Below are 12912 nucleotides of genomic sequence, written 5' to 3'. Positions count from 1 at the left end.
GGAGCTTCTGCTGGAGCTGTCAGGGAGAAAAGAGTCACCAGTTGGGTCCGAATCCAGAGGAAGCCACCAGGCAGTGGCAGGGAAGCTCCCAGGCAGTCTGGGAACATCCACATCCCACCATCCTGTCATCCTTCAGCAAGTGCATCTCTGTGGAGAGCAGTGACCGGGGACAGTCCCCAGAACTGACAGTCCCTACAGCCAATATAGCACCCCTGTGATGTGAATCCTAGGGGCACCCCCTCACCCCAAGCCATCACCCAGACCTCATGAGGCTGGACAACAGCCCATGGCCAGGGCCCTGGTGTGGACACACTGCAGCATGGGCAGTGTTGGCATGGGCAGCATGGACACTGCAGCATGGACAATGTTACCATGGTGCCTCCAGAAGCAGCTGCAGCATCTGCTGGCCACCTGGAATGGGTCTTGCTGTGGAGGAGTGATGTTCATATCTGTATGGGTGTTACTTGCTGCCTGTGAGAGCCTTTCTGTGCCCTTTCCCCATTTCAGCTCAGTTCACTGCGAGTGACTGAATCTTTTCTAGCTTACAAGCCTTTAACTAAACACATACATGATTTATTTTTCCCTGTTTGAGGCTGATGCAGTGCTGCATGCTGGAAGACATTGTATCCATCAGCCCATCACCCCAGCTTTGCCCCACAGAAGGACAGGGCTCAGGGCCATCCCCAAGAAGCCCCTTGCCACTCAACCTGGAAGCAAAACGCTTCCCTCTCTCTGCTGTTTCTGGGCCCCTCACTCTGGCATCATGAGGGGTCTCGGTGCCTGCATCCCCATGATGCGTGCATGCTGTAGGTGAGAGGCGAGAGCATCCTGGCCCCCCGCATACCACGAAAAAAACCCAAAAAATACAACCCGGCAGCAAGAGGGACCCTTACACAAGATGGTGTCAGGCTGGTATTTGTCACCTGAAAGCAGAGGACATCAGCTCTGGGTTCCAACCGGGATTTCAGCGTGAGCCGGGGGGGGGCACAGCTGGCAGGGCGGGAAGCGGGGGTCACCCCTCCTCAGCGGCGTGTTACGGGTTTGCTGCTGGCGAGCCTTGGTGTTTAAAATGCACTGGCGGTTCGAGGTCACTTACAATGGAGGCTTTAATTAAAGTAGAGATCAATTTTTGTCAGCGCGCTAGCAGAGCACATTCTGTACTTTTCCTTCAGGAGCCACGTTCGCTCGCTCGTACAGAAAGCGTCACAGGGAGGGGAAAGCTCTGCAGGAAAAAACTGAAGCACCAGAGCCAGTTTGAGATGCCAGGGGCCAAGAGCTACTGGAAAAGCAGCTATATCCGTGATCAGTACCCTGCGCACCGTCACGCAGCCAGCCCACGCTGCAGGCAGGGTAACAAACGGGATGGGTTTCGGTACGTGAGGGTGTCCCACGGGCCCCTGCCTAAACAGGGAATTTAATTCGCAGACATCTTTGGTAAGCAGAGCATTAGACGGGTGTTTTATGTCCCCGAGGGTGTGCGCTGCACCGCTGGGCGCCTGAGGGCTTTGTTTTGCTCTTGGTCTTGAGAGTCAAGGGTCCCCCGCTGTGACAGGCTACTACAAAATGCATTAGTGTTAATGGCAAGATCTCTGGAGTGATTGCTTCCTGGGGTGTTAAAAGAAAAAGTAACCTTAACACTATTAATGGACGCCAACTCCTGTCATCGTGCCTTCCCTCCACACTTTACAGCCGCTCACAGAAGTTGTGCAAATACAGATTTAGACGGTAGCTCAAAATACCACCAAAGCCTGCAAACAGACTTGGCCCAAAGCATCATTTGAATTTGATTTTTTAGCAGGAGGTAGGAGCAGCGAAAGGGAGGGTTTTTTGGCAAGGGCTGGAACCACTGGAGTGCAGGAGCTGGCCAAGGCGCTGCGGGGTGGCAGCAGAGTTGTGGCCACCTCCTCCATCAGCGCAGGGCTCCGCACTGCTCTTCCTCGTGGGACCGCAGCGCAGGGACTGCGTAAGAAACCAGAAACCAGGAGATGCTGCAAAAAATTCAGAGGGTTTTATCTACGAGAAAACAACCAACAAAACTGCATAAACCTGTGCAGTTAGGTCACAAAAAAAAAAAAAAAAAAAAAAAAAAAAAAAGAAAAGTGCTGCAGCTTATCGGGGAGCAGGGGAAGTATTTACTGCAAGGACGGGGCGCTGGCTGATTCCTGAGTTCATGTTCCTCCTCTGGCTGGAGAGCAGCATTGCAGCTCCCGCTTGCTAAGCACGTCCTGCTGCCTTCAGCTCCTGTCCTTAGCTAACCCCGCCAGCAAGGCTGCTCTGGGTATCACTGTACCCTGGGACATGCTCCGCCAATGTTCGGCTTTCCCCGGCGTCCTGCAACAAGCGGGCAGTTGATGTCTGGTCTCGTCATCACCCCGTGTCCCCAGAAACACATTTAGGAGAGCTCTGCAAGGCAACACCGAGATTATCCCGGCTCTTCCAAGCACCGTGGCTTCCCTCCTGCCTCCCCGGTGCAGTACCCCTTCCCATGGTACTTCTCCTGAGCCAGAGCCACTCCGTCCCACGGTGCCGCGCTGTCCTGCCAGCAGTGAGTCCAAGGCGGTGGGACAGCAGCTCTAAAGCTCTAGGACAGGAGCTCGTCCATCCTGGGCAAGGGTGGCAGCATCTGCAGCTCTTGACCCATGAGCTGCCAGGAGTCCAAGGTCGAGGAGCACAAGGCTGTGGAGGATGGATGTAAGGTGACATAGAGAGTGGACCCACATGTACAGGGCTGTGAGCAGGTAGCAGGAGGCAGTCCAGGAGAGCTCTGGTAATGCAATGGAAGGTAAGGGCTGGGCAGGTGAGCTCTACTTTCTGGAATGTTCTCATCACTCCTGCCTGCTGGAGCCACTTTCTTGCAGAGCAGGCAGGGTGCAAACTGGAACATGAGATGCTCCAGTAGCCCAGCATATAGGAATACCATCTTTTTTTTTTCCTCTTAAAATAGGCTAAATTCTGCAGTAAGACAAGGTTTGGTCATGCTGTGACATCTTCCTTTGACTGTTCCTTTGCTTTACTGCACCCAAGGGTGCAGTTCAGTTCCTACAATCATCACTTCTCTCAAATGCTTGCCTGCTTCTTAGTGCCTTAACAATCCCAGTGACAGCTCTGAGGATTTTCATGCACCTTTCTCCCAGGGAGGCCTCATCCAGCATTGTGCAAAACAGCAACGGTGCCTGGACCTTCACCATTTCCATGCTGAAGTTCCCTGCCTGTGATTTAGCAGTGTTAAGCTTTTAACCAGCAAACATAAAGTGAATGTTCATGCACACTCCTAGCAGACAGCACCCATTTAGGAAGCTGCAGACAGAGGTGCTGGCAGGTGGGTTTAGTCCTTGGGAAGCAAGGATGTATTCCAATATACACAACCTTTTGGGGCAAAGATCTGTGGTAGGAGGGACCAACATATCCTGGTGAATGGTATACCCTTTGTCCCAGCTTTGGAACCTGATGTAATGCCTCTGCAAAAATGGAAAGGGCAGAGGAGCTCCTTGTTCCTTGCTTAACTTAATTCCTCACTTGGCACAATAGCCTAGAAGCCCCCCGAGAGAAGGTGGTGCACTGTCAGAGGAACATTTCACACTGAGCCTCAAATTTCTTCATTTCTTAAAGTTCTCCTGAGGGCTTAGGAGGACTCTTACACATCAGAAGCCTTCAGGGAATAGAAGACTTGCAAAGGGTTGTGGTGGAGCACTCGGGGCTAAATCTGCTTGGCCAGACTTAGGGGAAAAAAAAAAAAAAAAGAAGAAAAGAATAATGTATTCATACTGAGCAATTAATTTATTTTTCTAGAAACGTCCCCCTGCTTAAATTATAACCAAGTCCGGGCACTACTGAGTGCTATGATTTAATACCCCCATAATTAAAGAATTTGTTGACATCCAAAGTCCTCACTGTGCAGAGAAAAATCAGCTCAAGAGCAGTAGAAATGTTTTTTAAAAGTCAAAGACTGATTATCATGAATACTTGTGAGAAGGCTTCCGGCACCCAGCCCTCAAACCTGTCAGCTATCACCCCTGTCCCGAGGGCAGAGTGCAGGTGCACTTCCCCAAGCCAATCTGCCCCAGCCTGCTGGCCTTGCCCACATAAATTTGGTCAAGCAGGGAACAGCAGGGTCTAAACTATTAATCTAGGCCTTCCCCATGAAGATAACCTGAAGAAAAATAGGCAAGACAAATCAAGAAGTAGCGCAGGAGCACTTGGGCACTCTGTGAGGGATGGCGGATGCTTACCCAGGACACGCCAGAGAAGACACTGGTGCTGTTCTAGCTACAGTGTGTAGCAAGGCGAACCTCTTTGAGGGCACGGTGCTCCAAGGTCCAACCAGGTGTTCCAGGAGAAACTCACGAATGGTGCTCTGAGTCTATTGCCATCAGGGCTGACCAGCCTGGATCAGTGCTACTGCTCCAAAAGCAGCCTCCCCTCTGGCTTCCTCAGGAGTGAGCTTTATTGGCCCCCTAATCCTGCTCATGCGCAGTAGGGGCCCACCCTAATCAGGCACAGGTGGGCTTAACACAAGCTCATGCCCACTACCTGGCAATAAGTGGCACCTGGTTTCCTCATTTCACTACAACAGTGAGCTTTGCAGTGCTCAAACACTGGAGCATGGGAGGAGCTTTTAAAAATACCTACATTAGTTGCTGCACCATTCCAGTCCTTGAAATGTCCTTAAGTGCTTCCTTGGGACTACTGCTTTGACAACAAGTCAGAAGTCTTTATTGTTTTATCAACCTTAAAATGCCTGAATAGATCCTGCAGCCTCCTTATAATACTTCAGCCATAAGGAAATAGCTATATAAATAATTAAAAAACTAATTAATAGGACCAGTGACTTGATGAAATGACAACTCAACACAAACCAAGGGCACAAAACTTCAACACCATATTCTGTCTAAAGGACTTCCATTGCTCCTCAGCATGCATTCATGTGTAGAAACACACACCTGTTTTGCAGCATTCAGGTAGGGAGCTTCAAGGTGTCTTTCAGCTTATGTAAAACGTCCATGTGAACAAAGTGAATTTACCATGAAACTTAAGCAAATGTCAGTGGCAGACTCTTTTCACATGTCAAGACAGACGACTATGAACTTTAAAACCTCCCTCTTTCTGCTTTATTGACAGGTAAATTGTTCAAAAATGTTCTCACAATCCAATAATTACAAAGACTCAGACTTACATTAAAAAAGTAAAAACCAGAAAACCCCCAAAGCAGTAGTGTCCAGCTCTAACTGAGCCCCTTTATCGAGAATTTGAGAAAAATAGCAAGAACTGTCGAACACTTAACGTAACAGGATTAAATGTTGACTAGAACACTCAGTTTAAACTAAAGATAAGTGCACATCCTATACAGTGTTTCAGAAAAGAACATTAGCCATTGGTATATCATTAGCCCATTTAAACCAAATTTTAAATAAGTGACATCCAACTGTCATAAAATTGGCACAGAAGGCACACTAGTGTGACAATGACAAACTGGATATGCCAGCCACTGAATTAATTACAAGCTTTTAATGAAACATGGTCACAAATCTTTGATTACTAAATGTATAATACATGGAAGCATGAGATTAAATATACACGCAAAACATCACCACTGCACGTGGGCCATAGCAAAATATACAGGAGTGTGTTGTGCATTTTTCTACATGATCAATACTTGATTAATAATCATGGGGTCTTCATGCAGGTGAGGATACAATTAATGAGAAAAGCAGCACCCCCAGTTACACATCCTTCACGTTCCACTTTGGTAACCCATAAAACAGACTGATATTTTAGTGTGATACAGTCCCTTAGTAAGGATCAAGCAGACTTTGAGGGCAATGCATCCATGAGAAGGCTTGTTAGCTAAATAATGTAGTGTGTCCTTACACCAAAAAACCCAGGAGAAACCACTTCTTAGAAAGAGATAAACAGGAACTAGGAGTAAAATTTCACAGCAGTAATTACCAATATTTTAAAAGCCCTGACTAATGACTGATTGATGAAGACTAAAAAGCAGGGTATGGGTAAAAGATAACTGGCAGTAGTCCTATGTACAAGACTAAAAAGTTGGTAGAAAGATAGAAAGACAGTTATGCAGCTGTATATGTAATGGCTAAATTAATTAAAAGGCCACAAAACTATAACCAACTTTTATTTGCCTTCCTGGTGACTCTACTGATGTTGGAAACAACCTACAGCTTCCTAGCATTCTCCTTAAGATCTGGGAAACAAACAGTTATGGGAAAAAGGGAAAAGTGTACTCATTTGAGGATGTAACTAGACCTGCTTGCATTTCCTATGTAGAGGTCCAAATTGTGTCTAAAAGGATTTCCTGCTAATGAGACATTACATCATTCTATAGAAAAATAATATTCCTGATATTGTAGCAACATTATCAGTATCTCTCTCTATTTGTTTTTCAGCAAAAGAATAAGACTATTTACTGGTGGCCTTAAATGCTCCTATGCAATAAAACCGTGTCACAGCTGTGCAGAAAGGAATCAACCGTAACTGAGCAGTGAACAATTCTGCATAAAAAGCTCCATTGCTATTTAGCAAAGAATTTTCTTCATTTCAATAGTTTGTATCTACAATCTAGATATATAATTATTCTTGTACAACACTAGAGATTCAGTGTCAGTCTTGGCACTAGCATCTGAGACAGCTTTGCCCTGCTCTTCAATACTCCACGGAGTAGTGGATGATCAAAGCCAGAGTGGTGAGTGTGGTAGGGTTATGCATCACAGGTTGACTGGTCCAGTCCATCTAGTGTAAGCTGATTCCTATGAGGAGAGTTGGGACTTGGGGGACCACTTGGATTTGAGCTGTTGGATGGAGTAGAATGTTTGGTGGAGTCTGAATCAGGCTGTAAACAAGAATAATTAAAAAAAAAAAGTCACACTTACTTAAAATAAAGCCTTTTCTCTCAGAAACTTTCAAAAGCACTCAAAATTTTAGGTGAGCAACACCTACACAGCAGTGTGTATTAGATTAATTTCATAGCTAAACATTCATGCAAATACTTCCATTATTGTCAACAGGCTGCAGTACAGGTCTCAAGATGACCTGATGTAACAGGAATTAAGGCAAAGTACGTGAAAACTGCTAAATCCCAGGCTCCTCTCCTTTAGCCACAGCAAAGCTTTCCTGATGGATCACATCTATCTGTTCACTGCTGTTCTACATTTACCAGCCCATGTCTCTTAATGTCCCTTAAGCCATTTTTATAGCCCATATGAAGATTAATCTGCCCATATGCAAACATGTAAACAATTACGGTCAAATCATCTTCAGTCTGGTGAGAAGGAATTAAAGCACATGAGCTGTTTACAAAACAGAAACAGTGACAAGCGTGTGAAGTGCCTGACAAAGGAGTGAAGGTTGCCAAGTGTCAGGCTGGAGATCTGGAAACAAAACATACTTACTGGAGACGCCCTACATCAATATCTAATAAAGACAGTCTATCCAGTTACTTCCCCAGTGATAGATTGGCTGTTGGATATTTGCCTTCATGAACAGGTCTCACTTGATGGCTGGCAAGTTTCCCACTATTCTGGTGAGTTACAATTCTGAGCTGCACACATTCACAGCTAATGAAATACTGCACGAGAAAACCTGGTACCACTGCAGTAAGTTATTTTAAAGAGAGGGAATATATATTTAGCAAACAGACTGAAAGGTAACATCCTTCATGAAAGCTGTTCACAAGGTTTTGCATGGCTCAAACAATAATAAGATCATCTATAACAAGATTATCCTAATGTGATGCAGTTCATGCTGTGATAAAGCCAAAAGCCATGGGAAAAATAGTATGAAGCCAAAAGGTGGTACTAGACCTTCCTTTTTCAAATTTCTGACTACTAGTCTTTCTTAATTTAAGAACTCCTAAGAAACTGTACGATCTACCAAAAATTAAAAAGCTGTAAAACCCCTAGAATCCACCACTACTTATGTCTACGAAAAAGCAATTACCATTAAAGCAAGGAATGTCATGGAATTTGAAAAGGATGCTGCAGAATAACAATGTTAACAGACAGCCTGTCATCAGCACCTTTGAAAATCAAGTTGTTTTCAAAACCACCTGTGTTTAGAGACCACCATTTTCACACACTTTTAATGGCTTACTCAAGGTGACAAAGGAAGTCATAGCATGGCTGTGATCAGAACTCTGGACAAATGCTTTGACTTGCGGTGTCTTGAAGTATCCTGCAAGGGTCTGGCTTCAGGAAAACACCCTTCAAAATACAGCACATTACATAGGCCTGTAGTTGGGTACCAAAAAAATGCTAAAAAGATGCAAAAATACTCATGTAGGAATTTGCCTCCCATTTATAATTCCTAACACTATCCTTGCACAAAGGATATCCTTGAGCAAAGCTTGGAAGAAGCTACACCCATGATAAATCAAGAAAACAAAAACGTTTTCTCACCTTAGATTTAGGGCCAACAGTTTTGTACAGCCAGGACATATTTAGTTGGGTGACTACTGGAACATACTTTTGTTAAAAGAAGTTTTATGTATTTTAAAATACGATTCTTTGTCAAGTTACATGACAAAAAATCTTCCTTAAGGCAGTACAGAAAATGACTTAACTAGTCATATTACTTTGCTATTCTATCCTAATAGCCCAGAGAACATTTTTAGGAGCTTTGAGGACATTTCATCAATTAGTCAAATTTCCTTTGCCTACAAAGTTTAATCGAAGACCTTATACTTCTGAAAATATCATAATAAAAAGATCTTTTGACAGCTTTGCTTTCGTCCTGGCATTTCTAACTTGCAGTCATATATTACAGGCTGGAGAAAACATCTGTGGAAGAAAAACATCTCCATGAAGAACATGATCTTTAGGAAGTACTTCCTCAGAAATTCAATTTATTGAAAAAAGGCAATACAGCTTCTATGGCAACAGGGTATCATTGGTCTCCATTTAATAAAAGCTACTTTACCTCTTTGTCAAACTCCTGGTCAGGGTCAGACATACTTCGGGAAGGCACGGCTCCTCCCACATCACTGCCACCTGCAGAGAAAGGGGGAAAGAAAGGCAAATTTACACCTCTTGTTGAAGCCATAAATTATAGCTCAGAATTGAATAGCTTGTGCCCAGCCTTACTTGATGAGGGCCATGAAATATAGGTTTTGTTTCTCTGCTGCTGCTGCTGCCGTGTAAGGTTAGCTGTAGATGGACACGTTTTTTCATCCTGTGCAGCAGGGAGGACACTCTAAGAGTTGAAATGAAACATTTTGTTAGCCAGCAACAAAAGCTATCCAACCAGGAGCTGTTACTCATGAAAACTTTACTGTGCTTTTCAAGCTATTACAACAACCCAGTGTTGGTAGAAAAACTCTGAACTTACTTGACCACATCCACATATTTTCAGTAACAGACACAAACCCTGAGAAAGACAGAGAAAGAACTAAGCCCCATGGCAGCTACTGGAATCTGTCAGCCAGCAAACCCTCTATGAAGGGGCAGGGAGGGACTGCACCAACAGCTCTGCTCTCCTTCCTCCTCCTGTGTATAGGACAAATGCATTACCCTCACCTGGGCTAGCTGAGAAGGACAAAAGGAAGCCTAACTAGCAGCTATAAAATGGAGGGTACAGAACATACAAATGCACCATTGTGCCTCCCCCTCGTGGACTTAACAGCTCACAAAATGTTGTGTTCATTAAATAAAAAATAAAAATAATGCTATAAAGCACTGCAACTTACATGCTTTTAGTTACCTCCACAGCATCAGATTTTTTCCCCCTTGTTTTTGCTCTATAATCGGCGAAGTGCCACAAGCACACCATTCCAGTTCCTAACAGTGTGTAGCTACTCCTACCCTTGCTAGGGAAGCAGAGGAGGGACAGGAAGAGGAAGAAAGCAGAGGGGAGCCTTGCAGTGAGGAATGGCCACTCTGGAGAAAGATTTCAGCAGAGATAGAGTTCATGTGATAGACGTGCTCAAAGCCTGCTGGAGGTGATATCAGAGCAGAATGTCGAGAGGATGAGGGGGAAGGAAATTCATTCTGTTATTTTAAGAAGACAAACAAGAAAAAGGAAGCAGGAGAGACTGATTATTTACAAAATTACTAACAAGCTCCTGGCAGTGATATCTATTTCTTTCAGTGTCTCATTCTTAAGTCACCTAATAGTATTTCCTTGCCCAGGACTTAGAAGCGTTACACACCAGAAAGGTTCACCTTTCTCAAAGTGATTAAATGAAGAATTTGGTATAGACATAAAGCCTGAAACCCACAGAGGTCATCTTAGCAGTTTTTTTCTGAGTAAGAACAAATGCACATATATCTCCCTTGCTTTTAATTATATTTTACCAGTGGGAGGTCCATGAGAACCTGCATTCCATCTCCTGGTCCCATATGAGCCACATGGTTGAAATTCGTTGGGTTAGAAATCATCTTTGACCTTAGCTCAGGGTCTCTAAGCATTTCCCTAAAAGAACAGAGTGATTTTTACTATTAGCATTCACAGTCTGTCCATGCATATTAAGTTCTGTACCATGGTTAAATTCTTACCTCCTTTGCTGTAATCGCTCTTCCTCAGGAACCTTAAATACAAATCTTCTTTTGCTCCTAGTTCGAAGCATTTGCTTCTTGCTGTTGTCAGATGTTTCTGGTACACTGAGGGCAGCTCCTGCTGTAATATGACAATGCAATTTCACATACACAGGTACATGTTGACCCAGACGTATCCAATACTAATTTCATCTCATGCAAAGATAACACTGCTTAAAATTACCCAAATAGCTTTGCATCATTTTTCCATTTCTCCCCTTGCTTGTGACTCACCTGCAAACTTGTTTTTGAAATATATCAGTCTTGGTGGCTCACAGTTAAGGAGATTCAGCGTGCCATCCATGTTTAATGGTCTGATCTGTTTTCACAAAGGAGACAAAGAATTAACTCAAGCCTAGCATGAGCTGTGAGGAAGCATCAAGTTTGGAATTAACCCAGTTAAGTTCTATATTCAAATAAAAATACTCACCCTTCGCAGGCCAATAGTCTGTACCCATTCCATAGTGTTAACATCAAATACATCAACACCATACTCGCTATACACTGTTACGTAAGAAGAATTGCAACCTGCATAGATTAAAAACAAACAGAAAACCCTAATGTGGTTTCAGTAGTGCAGAACTTATGTATATTAAAGCAAATTTCAATACTTGTAAGTTTTCCACTTACATTTTAAACGTAAATGAAAGATACATTTAAAAACTTTTTTTCCCAGTCCCACTTTCAAACAGATAATTTTGTGACAATAGATCTGCTAACAACAGCTGCCAGCATGATGGAAAGATTTCAACTTGACCCTTTCAGTATTTTTAAACTTCAAATTATAATTTCAAGAAATTGTGTAAGTGTCATCTGAACTTTTCAGATGCATACAAATCTACTGCTTGGTAGAAACTGAGCAGCTAGATTTTCTACAGATGCAGATTACTTCATTTCAGAAGCAGAAAACTAACTATACATCTGCTCTGTGCAGGGGAAAAGAGAGGGCCACCATCTGTGAGGGGGGTCATGAAGTCATGATGCAGATCTGTTCTCAATTTCCTTCCTCTTTTGCTAACAATTATCTAGCTTTAGATATTCATGTATGGGTTGCTTTTATCAGACTAACAAAAAATGTCACAATGCTCAAAGCCCACAACCCATTTTCTCTTTTCAACTTTTTTTTTTAAGCTTAAAAGGCATCAGCAGACAAGTTTCTTTTGGGTCAAATGGAACACAAAGTTCCCTAGAGCTTCTTATCAACATGTTTCTGCTCATGTAAAGACTGTGTCCTGATGTAAAGAGCAGTTACTAGAAATTTATGGAATTTAATAAAGAGCTGCTTCAATAAACAAAAGGAAAATAACCCAGTAGGACACTAAAGACACCACAGAATTTTCTTAGAGAAACTGAATTAAGGTTGTGGTGCTATTTTTATAATGCATTCACAGAAAGTCTTGGGCTGCTGTCATAAATATGTATGGTCAAGTATTTATTTTATAGAGTCACGGTTGGCTTGGATGTCCAAATCAAGGAGACCAGTGAGAGTGAGAGAAAAAACACCAGCTGCTTCTGCCTGGCAGCCAAAGTCAGTACTTAGGAGTCAGAGTTGATGAGCCTGATCTGATCTCAACTGGTTCCGAGGGTTTGCACTGGGCCTGCCCATGCTACACCTCTGGGACTGGCTGGCTCCAAGCCATACCCAAACTGAGCACAGCTCCACAACACCCACACTGGGTCAGCACAGAACCAGCACACTCAGCTGGTTTGACTGCAGCCTCAACAAGGCACTCCAGAGAACAGAGCTGACTGGTACAACAGAGACCTCAGCCGCTCCTCAACATGAGGTGACTGAATGCCCGAGAGCCTAAATCTACATGGAATCCCTAATGCCTCTCTACAACATGGTCCTTCATCACAGCAGAAACTTCAGAGAGAGAACTATTCCCCCTTCAATAACCTCCTGATGGGATAGTTAAAAAAAGCCCCCATCACCAGGACTGAGGAGAAAGGACAAAGCCAGTGGAAAGTAATCCAGTTTCCTTTGGCAGTTGATTAAGTTGCTCCTAAAAAACCAGCCTTAGGCCCATCCCACTCAGGACTGCACATACAAGAATGCAGTAGAACAGTTTACACTGAAATCACCTTCTAATGATACCAGACAATTAAACAAATAAAACAATTAAATAATATGTCTAGTTTGCTGAAATGGAAAAAACTATAAACCTGATAAAGGAAAAGGAAACATTACATTTGGCTAATGGCATTTTAAAGGAAATTTGCAAATACATTGTTTCCTTGGGCCTTTGCTTCAGACTTCTGTACAAAACTAGGTCAGAGTAAAGCAAGTAAACAATTTCAATTCAAGACAATTAAAATTAAGCAAACTGCTATTAGGGCCTGGCCCAATCAAACCAACTGCTTGGTG

General features: G+C 43.6%; 2 protein-coding genes across 15 annotated transcripts in view; one reads left to right on the top strand and one right to left on the bottom strand.

The window, feature by feature from the left end:
• EXOC3L4 (exocyst complex component 3 like 4) overlaps positions 1–12912 on the top strand; it is a 360645-nt gene that overhangs the window by 113136 nt on the left and 234597 nt on the right. The gene's annotated exons all lie outside the window — the stretch shown is intronic.
• CDC42BPB (CDC42 binding protein kinase beta) overlaps positions 5083–12912 on the bottom strand; it is an 88588-nt gene continuing 80758 nt past the window's right edge. For 2 of the 14 annotated variants that reach the window (XM_071745505.1, XM_071745495.1), the window contains 9 exons: positions 10975–11072; positions 10779–10863; positions 10506–10626; positions 10305–10422; positions 9340–9378; positions 9096–9204; positions 8932–9002; positions 8172–8267; positions 5491–6847 (listed from right to left, as the gene is read on the bottom strand). In XM_071745505.1, coding sequence (XP_071601606.1) covers positions 6716–6847; positions 8172–8267; positions 8932–9002; positions 9096–9204; positions 9340–9378; positions 10305–10422; positions 10506–10626; positions 10779–10863; positions 10975–11072 — 869 coding nt within the window. In that variant the 3' untranslated portion in view covers positions 5491–6715. Of the gene's footprint in view, positions 6848–8106; positions 8268–8931; positions 9003–9095; positions 9205–9339; positions 9379–9682; positions 9999–10304; positions 10423–10505; positions 10627–10778; positions 10864–10974; positions 11073–12912 lie in introns of those variants that run through there. The other 12 variants (XM_071745498.1, XM_071745501.1, XM_071745494.1 and 9 more) reach the window with 11 other exon arrangements.

The sequence above is a fragment of the Heliangelus exortis genome, chromosome 5 (assembly GCF_036169615.1).
Source record: "Heliangelus exortis chromosome 5, bHelExo1.hap1, whole genome shotgun sequence".
Lineage (NCBI taxonomy): Eukaryota > Metazoa > Chordata > Aves > Apodiformes > Trochilidae > Heliangelus > Heliangelus exortis.
Note: the sequence above shows the minus strand (reverse complement) of the source record. Positions and strands in the feature narration are given on the sequence as shown.